Source organism: Hesperophylax consimilis, chromosome 8, assembly GCF_061612785.1.
Source record: "Hesperophylax consimilis isolate HC1 chromosome 8, BYU_Hcon_1.0, whole genome shotgun sequence".
Lineage (NCBI taxonomy): Eukaryota > Metazoa > Arthropoda > Insecta > Trichoptera > Limnephilidae > Hesperophylax > Hesperophylax consimilis.
Genome location: NC_142843.1, coordinates 30839509 through 30859530, shown reverse-complemented (window position 1 = coordinate 30859530; position 20022 = coordinate 30839509). Strand labels below are relative to the sequence as shown.

Here is a 20022-nt window from a genome sequence, read left to right as displayed (position 1 = left end):
TATATTTACCTGTCTGGACCAAACGACCGTTTTATTTGTGGTCGTCTGTGGTTAAGGGGGTGACAAAATGGCGCCATACAAAAAGCCCGAAGATATCGATCTAGAGAGTGGTTTATTTATGGACATAGACTACTCAATGGTGTAGGTTCATTTATGGACTCAATGCAACTCAATGTTTTCTATGCATGTTGCATAGGTACCGTTAATTTGAAATTTGAATTTCCGTAATTTCTGAGTTCTGACGCGTTTAGAAGTTCAATTGTTTAGGACTAATGGCAAAATAATGCAATAGTTTTCAGTTTTGAAATATCGACAAAAAATTTTCTCGTGAGTTATAGAATAATATATTATTGAAAATGACCTGTGCAATAATCGGACTTTTTTGTCAACCTTTCTTGTCGCATATTGAATTTCATCTCTTGTTTGTTTGTATTGAATACGACTGAAAATACTTTTGATTTTGATTTAGAGCGATTGAAATTTATGAAACCGACCAACATCACTCTACAATACTTCTTCGGGGCTATACTGTGCTAGGAACTGTTTGTTTATGGCAGCATTATACGTAGGTAGTAAATTAGACTCTGTTACAGAAACTTTAGCAACTTCTAATTCGGCACAACAACACTGATGTCGATCGAAATAGTACTAATATTTTTCATAGTTATGTATCTAGAAGTAAATAATAGATAATGTTTGAAAAGTATTGCGAATTTAATTCTATTGGTTCTCGATTTAAAATCCAAATGTTTTGTAAACATGTAAAACGTTTTACTAATTTTCGTAAATTTTTATTTTGTCATTTCAAATATTTAATCATTCAATTTGACAATCATAGGTGACGATGCCAGCAAAACCTTTTGGAGATGGCTGGCTTTGTTTTATACCCCTCAATTGCACAACTACAGAATTATGTAAAACTAATTACAGCATTCCACTTCGATCACTTCATTGCAGTGGCCAAAATTATTAGGCTCCAGTTCTATTTAGGGAATATTGGAATATCAGAAATGAGGCAGGGCTAGACTTACAGAATGAACTTGACAATATCTCAAAAAGTGGTTGAAATTTCACAATGTTCTCATGTGTTGTAGGAAAATGTCTTCCGAATGGGATCAGTCCTCCACTATACAGGACGACAGTAGCACGACCCAGCGAGATGTTGGCTCCTTCCTGCACCCGCGAGACCCCAGCATCACCAACCCCTGGATGCGGCCGCGGCCCCAGCATGGCACCAACCTGGAACCTATGTTCGACGAGGAGGAAGAAGAGACGGGAAGCAAGGAAGTCCCTTGTGCACACCTCCGCGTCTTCTTGCGCTTGAAACCAACTGAGCGAGCCGAGTCCTTGTATTCTGTGCAAAACGACAGCCGCCTGGTGTGTTGCCCACCCCCGGAAAACAACCCCAACACCAGGAACCACCGCAAGACAACCGACACCTACACCTTCACACATATATTTTTTAAAAACGAGAGCCAGGCTGCTGTATTTAACAAGATGATTAAAGACCGGCTTCACAGGTTTATTGAGGGTCATGACTTCACCCTCATGACCTACGGGGCTTCGGGTTCAGGCAAGACCTACTCCCTCATGGGCACTGATGCCCAGCCTGGCACCATCCCCCGTTGCCTGGAGTTCCTTTTTGCGCAGGTCAGCCCCTCCCAGCTGCCGAGACACAAGCCCCTGGATGACGACAGCCTACAGGAGCTGGATGACACCCAGCAGGCAAGGGAGATATCTGTTATTGAGGCCATCAGCAGGAAGTGCAGAGGGTCGGAGCAGGATGCCCTGGACAGCTACCGGCGCATGAGCAAAGCCCTCTCCCGAGCCAGCCGTGTCTGGCAAAAACACAATCGCCGGGACATCTATACTGAGGTCACTATCTATTTTATGCTTTTTTTGTTGTTACCTCACTATCTATATGCAGCATGCATGAAAAAGAAGAAGAAATTAGAAATTACTGACCCATCAGCTGTATATTTATCAACCTATATACAGTCAAACTTGGTTATAACGATCACGGCAATGATATTTTATTTCAGGATTATCTTCATACAATTGTTTACTGTTACAACGAGGTTTCTTCATTGATGTTACATGCAATTTCTAAATACATTATAGTATTTTCTAAATAAATAAATCAGCGGGTCTAGAAAAAACCCAAATCCAGAAATAATATAATACATATAGACAAAAGTAGGTACAGTGGGGTGTAAATTTCCTTAAATCCCTTATGCGTTGTCCACATGGTGTCAGTATTTAGTTGAGTAGTTAGTGGTAACTAAAACATCCAGTAGAAATTGAACGCACTGGCACCGTATGGACAGAGCGTTTTAGTAGTAAGTAATTAGTACAATTTTAGTTGGCTGAAATAGGATTTATTGTATTTTCACATGGGAGTATCCCCTCCACCGCGGGTTCAAGTTGTTTTTGCATCAAGCTCCTCAATGGCTGAATATCTTGTCAACCAATTAATTATTATTGTGTGTTTTGTAATTTCAAGGTGTGGGTGTCCTTTGCGGAGATATACAACGAGTCCGCATTTGACCTGCTGCAGGAAGGAACCGCCTCTACTCGCCTCCGTCTTGTGCAGCCACCCAACAATCGCCCCTACTTAACGGTTTGCCGCTTGATACACTAGCTAGTGTAAACTGGAACCATATATAATCCACCTATGTTGAAAGAGATTTACTTGTACATCCCTAACAAGTATACTAAGTGGGAGATCTCACATACTATTTAATGAGTGAGAAATTCTGCTTATCAGGTACTGCCAATCAACAGAGCGGTTCGAGTGTTTAACAATACTGCATTGACATTTAATCGACCACCTTTTGTCACAAAATAGCAGTAAAGCTGTCCCCATGACCCTTATATACACAGTGTCAGGAAACTCATAGTACAATCGAGAAACTGGTGAATCTCCACCACATTTGTAGTTGATTTAATAGTTGTGGTATAACTACATATTTTTTATTTGAGCTTTCGAAGTTGAATTTTTTTAGATCAAATAAAAATAATTAATCAGTTGCTGGGGGTTAATATCAACTGTTTAGTGTCTTATGAGATGCGCCGAAAGATAAACCTGGCTCCAAAAGTTTTTTTTAACCCTTTAGTTGCTGAAAAAAAGAAGAAAAAAAAACAAAAGATCGAAATGCTCAGATCGAATAAATATTTTTTTTGGGTGATGTGATGTAGATTTACCAGTTTCCCACTTGTACTTCGAGTTTCCAGACACCATGTGTTCTTGGTTTGTTGTGTTTACTTGTTTATGTTAATATTAATTTGTACCGTTTCTCTTTTTCTTTTTTGTTCAGATTTTTTTATTCTACACGTAATTTCTTTAAAAATTTGGTGAATAAACTGTCTTATTGACATCATGATAAATACGTAAATAATATATCTCTGACTACTGTAATAGCTGATGTAACTATTGACCCATGTGTTTCAGGACCTGAGCTGGGTATGCGTACGCAGTGGACTGGAGGCGTACGCAGTGTTGAAGCGAGGTCGCACTAATCTACACTACGCGCATACAAACGTGAACGCCACTAGTTCCCGTTCACATTGCATTTTCACCATGAAGTTGGTTCAACTAGCCAAAGGTACTTTCATTGTATTAAGAGTTGTAGTGCAACTGTGCAGTCGGGAGCATAGCCAGCGCAGGGCCCGATATGCAGCGGGAAGACATATTACTTTCAAAAAATTAACAGCCGCTGACTAAATGGCAATTAATTTGTTAACAATTGCTTATAAAATATATATATTAAAATAGACACGTGGCCCTGGGGAAACACCAATGTTCAATGGCTTTATGACCAGATCTGTATAGCCTGATACTTCCCAACCTACCTCTTTATCATTCCCTTCAACCTCACCATGTATCACAATTGGAAATGCTATAGTTCCGCTAAGTCGACAGACAGGAGTAGTCAAGAAAAATAGCAGATATTTAATTAGAATGCTTGCGCTTTCAGATGGTAAGGGCATGATCAACACCTTCCGCCTATGCGACCTAGCTGGACTGGAGCGCGCCAAGATGACAGAAAACAGTGGCGAGCGCCTCAACGAGTCCAAGAAGATCAACACCTCGTTGATCATGCCCTTACCATGCTTGCAGATGGTAAGGGCATGATCAACACCTTCCGCCTATGCGACCTAGCTGGACTGGAGCGCGCCAAGATGACAGAAAACAGTGGCGAGCGCCTCAACGAGTCCAAGAAGATCAACACCTCCCTGCACATCCTGGAGCGCTGTCTGCAGGCCATCCGGGGCCTGCAAGGCGGCCAGACAAGCCTGCCACCCTACCGCGAGTCCAAGCTGACCGCTCTGCTGCAGAATCCGCTGTCCGGCAGGGAGGCCGTGGCCATGTTGGTCACTGTCAATCCACACCGCGCTAGCTACGATGAGACTCAACACGTGCTCAAGTTCTCCGCCTTGGCCAGGAGCATCGGTGAGCTTTTTGAGTTTTATAATAATATATTTTCACCTTCGTATAAAGGTGAAAAATGTGTTGTTTAATATTAATTAGATTTTTTGTTGAATTTTTGCTTTTGATCTGAGAAAATATTGTTTGATTATATATAAGTAAATTTGTACTTAAAACTAATCCTTGGTCAAGATACAATCAATAAGGAATTTGAGTCCGTTTTTGAATTGTTTTTTTTTATCAACATCCATATTCAAACATATTTAAAATTTTTTTTAATGTTCATTTTCATAGTTAAATTAATTCTCCAAGTTTGGACATTTTTAAGCCCGCCAAAACGATCGCAGTCTAAGCGGTAAGAACGTCCTGTGGTTAGTGCATTTGTATGGAGATTTTTTTTACTATTTAGTAAGGAATTCCACAACATTTTTTTAAATCGCGGGCCACTTATAATTCGTTCACGGGCAACAATGTGGCCGCGGGCCTGGGGTTGGGCAGCCTTGATGTAGACCAAAAAACTTATATGTTTCTATATTTTTACTAAAATAAAGCTGTACGTAATACTTAAACATCTCTTTCTCGCGCGAGAAAGAGATGTTTAAGTATTACATACAGCTTTATTTTAGTAAAAATATAGAAACATATAAGTTTTTTGGTCTACATCAAGGCTGCCCAACCCCAGGCCCGCGGGCCACATTGTTGCCCGTGAACGAATTATAAGTAGCCCGCGATTTAAAAAAATGTTGTGGAATTCCTTACTAAATAGTAAAAAAAATCTCCATACAAATGCACTAACCACAGGACGTTCTTACCGCTTAGACTGCGATCTTTTTGGCGGGCTTAAAAATGTCCAAACTTGGAGAATTAATTTAACTATGAAAATGAACATTAAAAAAAATTTAAAATATGTTTGAATATGGATGTTGATAAAAAAAAAACAATTCAAAAACGGACTCAAATTCCTTATTGATTGTATCTTGACCAAGGATTAGTTTTAAGTACAAATTTACTTATATATAATCAAACAATATTTTCTCAGATCAAAAGCAAAAATTCAACAAAAAATCTAATTAATATTAAACAACACATTTTTCACCTTTATACGAAGGTGAAAATATATTATTATAAAACTCAAAAAGCTCACCGATGCTCCTGGCCAAGGCGGAGAACTTGAGCACGTGCTGAGTCTCATCGTAGCTAGCGCGGTGTGGATTGACAGTGACCAACATGGCCACGGCCTCCCTGCCGGACAGCGGATTCTGCAGCAGAGCGGTCAGCTTGGACTCGCGGTAGGGTGGCAGGCTTGTCTGGCCGCCTTGCAGGCCCCGGATGGCCTGCAGACAGCGCTCCAGGATGTGCAGGGAGGTGTTGATCTTCTTGGACTCGTTGAGGCGCTCGCCACTGTTTTCTGTCATCTTGGCGCGCTCCAGTCCAGCTAGGTCGCATAGGTGGAAGGTGTTGATCATGCCCTTACCATCTGCAAGCATGGTAAGGGCATGATCAACGAGGTGTTGATCTTCTTGGACTCGTTGAGGCGCTCGCCACTGTTTTCTGTCATCTTGGCGCGCTCCAGTCCAGCTAGGTCGCATAGGCGGAAGGTGTTGATCATGCCCTTACCATCTGCAAGCATGGTAAGGGCATGATCAACGAGGTGTTGATCTTCTTGGACTCGTTGAGGCGCTCGCCACTGTTTTCTGTCATCTTGGCGCGCTCCAGTCCAGCTAGGTCGCATAGGCGGAAGGTGTTGATCATGCCCTTACCATCTGAAAGCGCAAGCATTCTAATTAAATATCTGCTATTTTTCTTGACTACTCCTGTCTGTCGACTTAGCGGAACTATAGCATTTCCAATTGTGATACATGGTGAGGTTGAAGGGAATGATAAAGAGGTAGGTTGGGAAGTATCAGGCTATACAGATCTGGTCATAAAGCCATTGAACATTGGTGTTTCCCCAGGGCCACGTGTCTATTTTAATATATATATTTTATAAGCAATTGTTAACAAATTAATTGCCATTTAGTCAGCGGCTGTTAATTTTTTGAAAGTAATATGTCTTCCCGCTGCATATCGGGCCCTGCGCTGGCTATGCTCCCGACTGCACAGTTGCACTACAACTCTTAATACAATGAAAGTACCTTTGGCTAGTTGAACCAACTTCATGGTGAAAATGCAATGTGAACGGGAACTAGTGGCGTTCACGTTTGTATGCGCGTAGTGTAGATTAGTGCGACCTCGCTTCAACACTGCGTACGCCTCCAGTCCACTGCGTACGCATACCCAGCTCAGGTCCTGAAACACATGGGTCAATAGTTACATCAGCTATTACAGTAGTCAGAGATATATTATTTACGTATTTATCATGATGTCAATAAGACAGTTTATTCACCAAATTTTTAAAGAAATTACGTGTAGAATAAAAAAATCTGAACAAAAAAGAAAAAGAGAAACGGTACAAATTAATATTAACATAAACAAGTAAACACAACAAACCAAGAACACATGGTGTCTGGAAACTCGAAGTACAAGTGGGAAACTGGTAAATCTACATCACATCACCCAAAAAAAATATTTATTCGATCTGAGCATTTCGATCTTTTGTTTTTTTTTCTTCTTTTTTTCAGCAACTAAAGGGTTAAAAAAAACTTTTGGAGCCAGGTTTATCTTTCGGCGCATCTCATAAGACACTAAACAGTTGATATTAACCCCCAGCAACTGATTAATTATTTTTATTTGATCTAAAAAAATTCAACTTCGAAAGCTCAAATAAAAAATATGTAGTTATACCACAACTATTAAATCAACTACAAATGTGGTGGAGATTCACCAGTTTCTCGATTGTACTATGAGTTTCCTGACACTGTGTATATAAGGGTCATGGGGACAGCTTTACTGCTATTTTGTGACAAAAGGTGGTCGATTAAATGTCAATGCAGTATTGTTAAACACTCGAACCGCTCTGTTGATTGGCAGTACCTGATAAGCAGAATTTCTCACTCATTAAATAGTATGTGAGATCTCCCACTTAGTATACTTGTTAGGGATGTACAAGTAAATCTCTTTCAACATAGGTGGATTATATATGGTTCCAGTTTACACTAGCTAGTGTATCAAGCGGCAAACCGTTAAGTAGGGGCGATTGTTGGGTGGCTGCACAAGACGGAGGCGAGTAGAGGCGGTTCCTTCCTGCAGCAGGTCAAATGCGGACTCGTTGTATATCTCCGCAAAGGACACCCACACCTTGAAATTACAAAACACACAATAATAATTAATTGGTTGACAAGATATTCAGCCATTGAGGAGCTTGATGCAAAAACAACTTGAACCCGCGGTGGAGGGGATACTCCCATGTGAAAATACAATAAATCCTATTTCAGCCAACTAAAATTGTACTAATTACTTACTACTAAAACGCTCTGTCCATACGGTGCCAGTGCGTTCAATTTCTACTGGATGTTTTAGTTACCACTAACTACTCAACTAAATACTGACACCATGTGGACAACGCATAAGGGATTTAAGGAAATTTACACCCCACTGTACCTACTTTTGTCTATATGTATTATATTATTTCTGGATTTGGGTTTTTTCTAGACCCGCTGATTTATTTATTTAGAAAATACTATAATGTATTTAGAAATTGCATGTAACATCAATGAAGAAACCTCGTTGTAACAGTAAACAATTGTATGAAGATAATCCTGAAATAAAATATCATTGCCGTGATCGTTATAACCAAGTTTGACTGTATATAGGTTGATAAATATACAGCTGATGGGTCAGTAATTTCTAATTTCTTCTTCTTTTTCATGCATGCTGCATATAGATAGTGAGGTAACAACAAAAAAAGCATAAAATAGATAGTGACCTCAGTATAGATGTCCCGGCGATTGTGTTTTTGCCAGACACGGCTGGCTCGGGAGAGGGCTTTGCTCATGCGCCGGTAGCTGTCCAGGGCATCCTGCTCCGGCCCTCTGCACTTCCTGCTGATGGCCTCAATAACAGATATCTCCCTTGCCTGCTGGGTGTCATCCAGCTCCTGTAGGCTGTCGTCATCCAGGGGCTTGTGTCTCGGCAGCTGGGAGGGGCTGACCTGCGCAAAAAGGAACTCCAGGCAACGGGGGATGGTGCCAGGCTGGGCATCAGTGCCCATGAGGGAGTAGGTCTTGCCTGAACCCGAAGCCCCGTAGGTCATGAGGGTGAAGTCATGACCCTCAATAAACCTGCGAAGCCGGTCTTTAATCATCTTGTTAAATACAGCAGCCTGGCTCTCGTTTTTAAAAAATATATGTGTGAAGGTGTAGGTGTCGGTTGTCTTGCGGTGGTTCCTGGTGTTGGGGTTGTTTTCCGGGGGTGGGCAACACACCAGGCGGCTGTCGTTTTGCACAGAATACAAGGACTCGGCTCGCTCAGTTGGTTTCAAGCGCAAGAAGACGCGGAGGTGTGCACAAGGGACTTCCTTGCTTCCCGTCTCTTCTTCCTCCTCGTCGAACATAGGTTCCAGGTTGGTGCCATGCTGGGGCCGCGGCCGCATCCAGGGGTTGGTGATGCTGGGGTCTCGCGGGTGCAGGAAGGAGCCAACATCTCGCTGGGTCGTGCTACTGTCGTCCTGTATAGTGGAGGACTGATCCCATTCGGAAGACATTTTCCTACAACACATGAGAACATTGTGAAATTTCAACCACTTTTTGAGATATTGTCAAGTTCATTCTGTAAGTCTAGCCCTGCCTCATTTCTGATATTCCAATATTCCCTAAATAGAACTGGAGCCTAATAATTTTGGCCACTGCAATGAAGTGATCGAAGTGGAATGCTGTAATTAGTTTTACATAATTCTGTAGTTGTGCAATTGAGGGGTATAAAACAAAGCCAGCCATCTCCAAAAGGTTTTGCTGGCATCGTCACCTATGATTGTCAAATTGAATGATTAAATATTTGAAATGACAAAATAAAAATTTACGAAAATTAGTAAAACGTTTTACATGTTTACAAAACATTTGGATTTTAAATCGAGAACCAATAGAATTAAATTCGCAATACTTTTCAAACATTATCTATTATTTACTTCTAGATACATAACTATGAAAAATATTAGTACTATTTCGATCGACATCAGTGTTGTTGTGCCGAATTAGAAGTTGCTAAAGTTTCTGTAACAGAGTCTAATTTACTACCTACGTATAATGCTGCCATAAACAAACAGTTCCTAGCACAGTATAGCCCCGAAGAAGTATTGTAGAGTGATGTTGGTCGGTTTCATAAATTTCAATCGCTCTAAATCAAAATCAAAAGTATTTTCAGTCGTATTCAATACAAACAAACAAGAGATGAAATTCAATATGCGACAAGAAAGGTTGACAAAAAAGTCCGATTATTGCACAGGTCATTTTCAATAATATATTACTCTATAACTCACGAGAAAATTTTTTGTCGATATTTCAAAACTGAAAACTATTGCATTATTTTGCCATTAGTAGAACATCTAAAGATTTCAAAAATATCCATACATTAAAATTACTTTATACAACTCTAGTCAGAAGTCAATTAGAATATAATTCGTCTATATGGAACCCTTCCTACAAAAACCATGCAAACTCCATTGAAAGAATCCAACACAAATTTCTCAGAACAATTAACTTCAAATTAGGAATTCCCTCTGACGACATTGATTACGATTCATTATTACAATTAATGCATCTCTTATCGTTAAAACATAGAAGAATACTTAATGATCTAATTTTTTTATTTAAAATAATCAATCACCGGTTTGACTCCCCTGAATTAACTTCGTTGATAAACTACCACGTTCCCTGTAGACCAACTAGACTCAAGTCACCTTATTATTGCAACAATACTGGAACTAACGCAGAACAAAATTCAATAATCCATCGCTTGCACAGATTAGGCAATGAATATTCCAACATCGATCACGCTGATTGTCTATTATCATATAAAAGATGCATAAAACAAAAATTGTCGAGTAATACCATACCATCATAATAATTATGTACTTCAGATTAAAAACTACTAGTACTCGATAGGTAGAAGCTGATATCAGTGCATTATATATCATAGTCATCATAGGTACTATGTAAAACTTTATCGGACTGTCAGCAGTGTCGCACATTATTATACACGCGATTCTCCCGGTAGATTTACGTAATTTATTACTTTTGTTTCGTTTTCATATTATAATAGCATATATTTTATTCCTTTCATTTTCTAATAGTATATACCTTTCTAATATCTTTTATTTTATTTTTTACAAACTCTTAATGCCTTTTAGACATTTTATAAGCACTTCATTCTTCCTTATACTACTTTATTGTATATAATTTCTTACTTTGACTTAATACTATACTACAGATTGCTACTTATATTATATTTATATCTCTTTTTTTTCATACTTTTAACCTTACTACTATCTACTGATTATACCATTATACTTACATTTATATTGTTGCACTCCTTATGTTGCTGTACTATTCTCTGTAATTTAGTATGTGAATGGCACATGTTGTGCCGTATATGTGAAAATAAATAAATAAATAAATTAGTCCTAACCAATCGAACTTCTAAACACGTCAGAAATCGGAAATGACGGAAATTCAAATTTCAAATAAACGGTATGCAACATGCATAGAAAACGTTGAGTCTATGGAGAAATCGCCGTAGTGATGGACAATATAGTCGAGATAATATATGGAACATTTGATAATTGAAAACGAAGAGAGTTACAGCGACAAAACTCCAAAATCGGGATAAAAAAACCTGCGCCTAACATTAACCCAAATATTGAAAAGAAAAAACTGACTGTTCTTATTTAGTAATTGAAATTTTTTTATTTATTTATTTCATTTTTAATAACCACATCGTCGTGCGTGCTAATAATATTAGACAAACATTTGTTTATAAAAAAACACATTATTTGGCAAGCATAATATGTATCTTTTATACGTATAAGTTTTTAAGTATATTCAACCGAACTAAATATCAATATTTTACTTAATCCCCTTTTAAAATTAATTGTATTTTTGATCTCAATAATTTAATTTGGAATTTCATTATGAAGTTCATTATTTCACATAAATAATAGACAAACAAATTATAATTCGGGCGGTCCGTTTGATAGATTCCCCAATCTTAACAAACGGACTGCAATCTTTAGAGAACAGGCGTCAGGTAGGTATGCTGTCCTTGTTCTATCGGTATTACAATGGAAGATGCTCTGAGAAACTAGCGTCATTGATCCCTTCGGCACCGGTGCGTAGTCGGGATACACGCCAAACGCGCGCCCAAAATTTGTACACGGTTGACATTTGTCACATGAGAACGGGTCGCTTCTACGATTCGTTCTTAAGTTCAACAGCTCGGCTGTGGAACTAACTGCCGGCCTCTATGTTTCCTCCCTCCTACAACATGGGACTCTTCAAGACCCATGTTCACTCCTTCCTCTCCACAAAAAGACCCTCCAAACAGCATCCCCAAAGATGACATAGGCCCTGAGGGAAATTATTTTCTTCAGGGCCTCCTGTGTGGAGTTAATATAAAAATTAAAAATATAAATAAAAATTTGTAGTTATTGAGTGTGCTGGTTTTTCAGTTCAGTAATATATTATTTCATTGAAGAAGGAGATAATACTAATAAATCTAAACCAAACATGAAAAAGAACAAGATATGGAAAGTAGATTTCTGGTTTTACAGGGACTGCGTCTTAACCATTCAACCAATATTGGGATCTAGTTATTAAACGTCATATTTGTCGATCTCATTGTAGATGGTACCTACCAGCGAACAATATAAAGATTATTTCCTTATTATGGCAACATTCTAGGCGGGTACCGTGTAAACGGTACCCACAGCGGCCGCTAGTCCGCTGGCCCAGCCATTCTTGATTTTTCGTTCGCCTCGACTGGTTGTGCCTTTTTGAATACCGTCTACATTCTAGAATCTTCCATGTAAAATTATTGTCGCATATAACGATGTGTTCAAATAAACTCAGTGAATTTCAACCTTCTTTTATTAAAAACAACCTTCTGATATTGAGAGTCCTTTAGGATCTGTTTTAACCCACAAAACGGTAAATCCTAAATTGGTGACCGCCGACTTTACGCATAACAAATTTTAAACTTTTAAATTATCAAACCGACATTTCACGCGTATTATTATTGTCATCTGCCAGTCGAGGACAACGTGAAATCAAGGATCCTGAGATAGCATAACCCTCCGTAAGTAACTTTAACTAATATTATTTTCTCTTGTTTAACGAAAATAAATGTTCTCAGTACCATTTATGATAAAGCGCATCGCGCGACCTGCTATTACTACAGTAATAGCAGCCCAAAACCACGGTTTACAAGCATTAATATACAGTACGAGTTGTCAATTTTACGAAATACCTACAAATGATTAAAATCTTTTAACATTTTTTAATAAAATGTCCCAACTAATCATACAAATATACTTGTTTCTTCGAGCATTAAGTGCGTTTTAAACTCAATTCCAGGAAAGATCGACCAGCTGCATCCAGTGGAAGACGGACTGTGTCATGACAGCCGCTAGAAGGAGTTGCAAATACGACATCACGATACATTTCATCAGCTGGGCGAGGTTTCACCGCATTTCATCCGTCCACATGCAGAAAGACAACCTGCTGGGCGAATTCCAGTTTTCCTGAGTCATCCTGGGATTACAAGTTCCAGAAAAAAAAAAAGAAGAAATCATATTCACGTCACGTAAATGTTTAAACAGTTTTTACATATTCTTCATTTCCACATTTTTAAAATTAAAGTCAATATGTTACATTGATTTGACGTAAATAATAATGAATTTTAAATAATATGTTGCAAATCAGCACATGTTTGAATAAAAAAATCTTCTAGAACTTTTTAAATATTGTAACTACAATATATTAAAGTCATACCTACAGTTGATTAACATGAAACTACATAATAATATAAAAGATTTTAACAATTTAATGCAGTTCCAGAAAATATTTTATGATTAACGTTGAATGTTTTTTAAAAATAAATTCATATTTTGCAAATATTCCTAATGATTTTACAATTCTTGCAATTTTAACAAATCAGTTATCAATTTTAAATAATGTGCATGAATCTGAAAAACATTTTAACGAAAACATGTATGATTCTTGAATTTCATTATATTATTAATTGTTTGCCAAGCCCATGAATTACTTGCATTATTGATTTAACATTATTATTCAATATCTCTGAAAATTAATTAGTGTGGACTACCTACATTTACATTTTTGGTTTGCGTCTTTGATTACCCACGCAGTATTTACAAATATTTTCGACAAAAATACATAGATGGTTCTAAACATATAAAATAAAGTTTTTCTGATTTTCTTACTTGATCGTGAATGGTTCCAGATAATCTAATGTTAACTAATTACATTTTGCTCAAATACGTATTTAAATCTTACGCCTAACATGCATTAAACTTGTCCATTTAAATACTACGAAAATGTCAGAACGACATCGGATGAAGAAATTCCCAACATGAAGAAAATATTTGAACCAACTACAAATAAACTGGATACAAAGAAAACCGAAAACATGGAATCGTCAAGCGGAACTAATCCCGATTCAAATATCAATTATGTAACAGTCAGGTTACCACCATGCTGGAGAGAAAGTATATCGCTTTGGCTAGTGCAAAATGAAGAAGAACATAGAAAACACTTGGAAATACTACTCAAACGCCTTCCTGAATATGATCTTGTAATCAACATTAACAAATGCCAATTTGGCGTACCTACAGTCAACTTCCTGAGTCACACAATTACTCAAAAAGGAATGTCGCCTATCAAAGAAAAGGTGAATGCCGTCATAAATTTTCCATTACCTAAAACAGCAAAAGACTTGCGACGTTTTTTAGGCATGTTAAATTATTATAGAAGATTCCTCCCTAAGGCTATTAACACTCAAACTAAATTTGATTGCATTGCCGGTTATAAGAAAAATGACAAGAGGGAAATAACTTGGAATCAAGAACTGACGGAAGCATTCAAGGAATGCAAACAACACCTAGCTGAAGCAGCATTACTCGCACACCCAAATACCAATGCAAAAATAGCTATAATGGTTGATGCTAGCGACATAGCTATGGGTGCATACATACAACAGTCAAATGGCGATTCCTGGGAACCTTTAGGATTCTTTTCCAAGAAATTTTCACCAGCGCAGCGAAAATACAGTACCTTCGATCGAGAACTTACTGGTGTTTTCGAAGCGGTGAAATATTTTAGAAGTCATATTGAAGGTCGAAATTTTACTATCTATACAGATCACAAGCCAATCACCTTTGCTTTTTGCAAGAAGCGAGCCTCTAGCTCCCCACGTCAGGAGAGACAGTTGGATTATATTGCCCAATTTTCAACGGAAATCAGGCATATTTCTGGACAACAGAATATAGTAGCGGACGCATTATCTCGAATCGATGAGATTAACAGCCCTACTTCTATTGACTACAGGCAGATGGAGAAAGCGCAGTGTCAAGATGACGGACTTATGAAGGCAAAAGATGACACCGCCCTCGCCTTATGTCAAATGGTGATTCCAGGCTCTGAAGCTTCAATATGGTGTGACGTATCAACGGGCCACATCAGACCATTTGTACCCGCTTGCATGTGAATGCAGGTAATCGAAAGTGTACACAATGTTTGCCATCCTGATATCCTGGGAACGACAAAGACAATTAAACAAAGATTTGTTTGGCCTAACATGGCGACAAACATAAAAAACTTTGTCAAACAGTGCATAGCTTGTCAAAAAGCTAAGGTCTCTCGACATACGGCTGCACCATTAGCAACGTATTTACTACCAGAGGATCGATTCCGTAATATTTATATCGACCTGGTAGGACCTCTCCCAGCGTGTAACGAGTACCAGTATATACTCACAATGATTGACAGGTACACATGATGGCCCGAAGCAATCCATCTGAAAGATATGACTGCAGAAACCGTCGCTACTGCACTGACGACACATTGGATTGCCCGTCACGAAACCCCGGATACCATTAGTTCGGATCAGGGCAGACAATTCGAGTCCTGCCTCTTCAAAAAACTAACAGAAAAGTTTGGAATAATGCATTCTAGGACCACCGCGTACCATCCACAAGCTAATGGTATGATCTAGAGATGGCACCGCACTTTAAAAGCCTCTCTCATGGCTTGTGGCGATCGAAATTGGGTCGAAAGCCTCCCACTAGTTCTACTTGGTACGTGAAGATCTGAAGTGTTCACCAGCTGAATTAACTAACCCTAGTAGAACCCTAAAATTACCTTGTGATTTCTTCACAGCAACACCACGCGAGGAACCAGACACGTATAGCGGACATTTACAAAGTATGTTCGAAGCCATTAAACCAACTCCTGCCAGTGTTCATGGTACAGGAAAGTTTTTTGTTCACAAAGCTACCTATTGCGACACATGTGTTCCTCAGAACTGATGGTGGAAGAAGACCACTGCAGAATCCGTACGAAGGCCCATACAAAGTGGAAGAACGTAATTAAAAAACAATTGTAATTATTGTAAAAGGAAAACCTAAGCGTATCACAATAGACCGCCTAAAACCTGCTTTTGTTCCAGTAGAAGAAAATGTATCTGTTCCTACATCTGTTCCAGTATTACCTCCAGAAATAATCAGAACCACAAAATCTTGTCGAAAAGTTCATTTCCCAGACAGATTGGGACAGTTTAAAGCATAAAAAGGCATTTCTTTTCCTAATATACAAAAACGATCTAATCCATATACTTAGATATAAGCAAACCTTATATACCTATACTTAAACATTTCACACTACGCTAATGTCTTAAATATATAAGAGCTTAATATGTCTTATATTGTTCATGCAAAAAAAATTTATCACATATTGCCGTAACTGTACAAAATATGTTTTTTATAATTTTAAAAATATTTCGCATTGAGCGATAATAGTTTTTATGTTTTTTAAATACTTTAACCACTCCGCAAATAGCGATGAAATTGCAACTTGCATTTAAAGTAATTACGCTTTACGCGTTGAATCCTTTGTATAATTTTAAGCATTTTTAGGCTATTTTTTTTTTAATATCAAATGCACATATGATAAAAATGTTTAATGTTAAGTAAAGTTTAACAATGATCACTCAGATTTTCAACGACACACACATCTGATTGAACATGACGTTGAAACTTCATACCTTTATGTGATAATTCTATCCAAATGTTTATGGAAACGTGTAAATATTATTTGGCATTTTATAGGTAATAACAATAGTTTACAACGAAAATAAAAATGGAATATGCCAGAATGGATGAGAACACTGCCCAGTCTCTTTTTCGTTTAATATTACTATCTCCATTAATATGTAGAGATAATAAATAACACGTTTCGATAAACAGTTGAAGATAATTTAAAATACTTTTGAAAAAACAATTCTTGTTTTATTAAATTTAAAAATATACAATTGTGTGTTATAATCACTTACAAGTTCTCAACTTTATAAATTTTTTCTTTTCAATTAATGTATACTACTATATGTTTCTTTTTTTATATCGTTTAACAACTGGGGGCGAAGTATGTAGACGGTACCTACCAGCGAACAACATAAAGATTATTTCCTTATTATGGCAACATTCTGGGCGGGTGCTGTGTAAATGGTACCCACAGCGGCCGCCAGTCTGCTGGCCAAGCCATTCTTGATTTTTCGTTCGCCTCGACTGGTTGTGCCCTTTTGAATACCGTCTACATTCTAGAATCTTCCATGTAAAATTATTGTCGCGTATAACGATGTGTTCAAATAAACTCAGTGAATTTCAACCTTCTTTTATTAAAAACAACCTTCTGATATTGAGAGTCATTTAGGATCTGTTTTCCCACAAAACGGTAAATCCTAAATCATGTTTCAAATTCAGAATAAACAATATCATTTTGCAACTAATTTTTTCCATATTTTTTTCAGCTACCTTTTTAAATTATCACAAATCACAACGTTCTAATGTGGTTGGTAACCTAGATAGTGTCCCGGATAAAAATATACCCGATTTTTATTTATATGGAATACTTATTGACTTTTTATAAAAGTCTAAATGAATATTCAGGAACAAGTTTTTCTTAAACTTTTTTTAAGGTTATACCCATCAATATAATATATAATTGAAGAAGAAGATAATACTAATAAGTCTTTTCTTCTGTGTCTTATTCTATTTCATTTTTCGTTTAGATTTATTTGTAATATCTTCTTCTACAATGATGTATTCCATTGATGGGTATAACCTTCAAAAAAGTTGTTCTTGATCATCATATAATTTGTTTACGATCTTGTTCAATTATTGACTGAGACATTTATTACTTTGCTAGTAGTTACCAGCGTTTGTACAGACAATATTTATGTAACCGCCACAACGTTGAGAAATCATGTTTTATGATTTCTACAGTGGCAATCGATGCTCATGGTATATTTTTCATTTTTTCTTATAAGGTTTATTAAAATAACAAGTAATTTTTCAATATTTTTTACGTTTAATTAAACCTCATTTCATGTTCGTGTTACAGAACACAATACGAATAAAAAAATTACAATATTATTAAACATTCAATTTCAAAATTAACTTTGAAAGAACAGTTTTATTTATACCCATATTGATTATAATGTCAATAACTATATAAACTACAAGTTAATTATTCTCTGAGTTTTAGCTTTTTTTAATAATATCAATGTTTTAATGACTTTATGGGGCTAACAGATTACGCTATATGCATCATGGATTGCCCTATGTTTGGCGAGCGATATGCTGAAATAGGCCAAGCGAGGAGAATTTAGCGCGCTTATAGCGTGGCCTGTCATAGGCTTAATAATTATTTAAGATGGATATTATTCACAATGTGATTAGGTACTAGAAATTTTTTATTAACTCTTTTGTAAAGAATGTTTCAATAACGCCAATCCATCCCTTATGAACTTTGTTAGTTGGAGAGTTGTTTGTTTATGGTTAGTTGTCTTCAGTTGTCTATGTTAACTGTCACCGATAAACGACAAAGTATTTTTAATCGTCTATGATTTATATTTATGTACTCTTTTCTGATAAGGTATACATGACCAATTATGAACCTTAATATCAGAGGCGGTTCCTTGGTACGTGCATTTGTGCATTGCACTGCTTGTCTTCAATCTCCACATAACAAATTACAACGACATCTGTGCCCCAGTGATCGATGTAAGAAATTCGTAATTCCCGTCAGGTCATTATTTGAGCTATCTTCTAGTAAAAAAATCCCGCGCAAAAGCAAGCGGTCGTGCATACCCAGATATGCACAAAACCAACTTTTACCATACTACTAAAACAGCGTCGGGCAGTATCGAGACAGCCCGAAGTAGCCGAAACGGTGACATGAGCGAGACAGATTACACTCTTAACGTCAAATTACGTGTTAGAGCAGTGCAGATACATAACCCATCCGTGCATTATCGAAGTGCTTTGACGGCGAGTGAATTTTGCATCACTTTGATCATGCGTAATCCAATGCGTTTGGAATGGATTCGCTTAGAAATACTAATGTTCAATGTTAACGCAACAACATTAACACATTGGAACTCGTTCGCGGTGAAATCAAACGGTTTTGCTATATTTTCAACGATGAATTGAGTGTCCTTTATTTTCGAGATAATTTTGTATTATTTATCAGTTATTTTACAAATATAACTTAGAAGATAGAATGAATTGCAGTAGGTGTTCCCATTCATTAATTTGCTCCACCTAAATTACAGACTAGGTACATTTTAAAAGTGAAATGCACTGCTGGTAATTACAGTCACGGGCCGCTTCTGCTTAATATTATATTTTGCAAAATATGTATGTATTAATGTAACCCATATGATGTATATTAAAATAATAAAAAAATTTTAAAAAAAATTTTTGAATTCTGACGTTTCGGCTGTGAGGGGTTTATTCAGGTTTATTTATATTTCAGCCTGTTTCAGCCTAGGACGATGCAAAATAATAATAAAATCAAATACCACTTCTAATTACGATAATGTATCTGAATAATAAAATTGTGTTTATGCCCACTTACCAGTTATAAAATAAATGTCAATTGAATTGTCAGTGTGAAATCTGCACAATAAGGAAGTTGAGTCCATTTTTTTTATTTTTTTTTATCAATGTTCTCATTCAAACTTAAATACTGGTATTTTTTTTTTTTTAAAGTTTGTTTTCATAATTAAATTAATTCTCAAAGTTTAAATTTTATTAAGCCCGCCAAAACGAGCGGAATCCGAGCGGTAAGAGGCGGGGTGTGGTGTGACGTCATTCGAACTGTGAAAACCACGTCGCATAAGCATTTTGCATGGAAAAATTTGTAATTCTTCAACAAGGAATTCCAGTAATTTTTTTACCAATGTTAACCGTCTATTAGAATTGATGTTATCAAAAAAAAAAGAAAATTGATTAAGATTTCATAGTTAAATTAATATTTTAAGTTAGTATATTTGCTTTTCTCGCCCGGTACGGTACTTGTACGGTATTGCCGTCGCTACTTGTTGACGTTCCCCGCGCGAATTCAGGACCACCGCGCAGAAAAGTA

General features: G+C 37.2%; 2 protein-coding genes across 2 annotated transcripts; one reads left to right on the top strand and one right to left on the bottom strand.

Annotated features, from left to right (window-relative positions):
- The first annotated feature begins 1098 nt into the window (after positions 1-1098).
- Positions 1099-4135, top strand: LOC149421873 (kinesin-like protein subito). The gene is made up of 4 exons (XM_089634323.1): positions 1099-1875; positions 2504-2620; positions 3452-3605; positions 3978-4135. Exons 1-4 carry the CDS (start codon positions 1099-1101, stop codon positions 4133-4135), a joined length of 1206 nt encoding a protein of 401 aa, XP_089490449.1.
- A 1899-nt stretch (positions 4136-6034) lies between these two features.
- On the bottom strand, positions 6035-9071 carry LOC149421872 (kinesin-like protein subito). Its single transcript, XM_089634322.1, has 4 exons — positions 8295-9071; positions 7550-7666; positions 6565-6718; positions 6035-6192 (listed from the first exon to the last, which is right to left on the bottom strand). Exons 1-4 carry the CDS (start codon positions 9069-9071, stop codon positions 6035-6037), a joined length of 1206 nt encoding a protein of 401 aa, XP_089490448.1.
- Positions 9072-20022: the final 10951 nt, after the last annotated feature.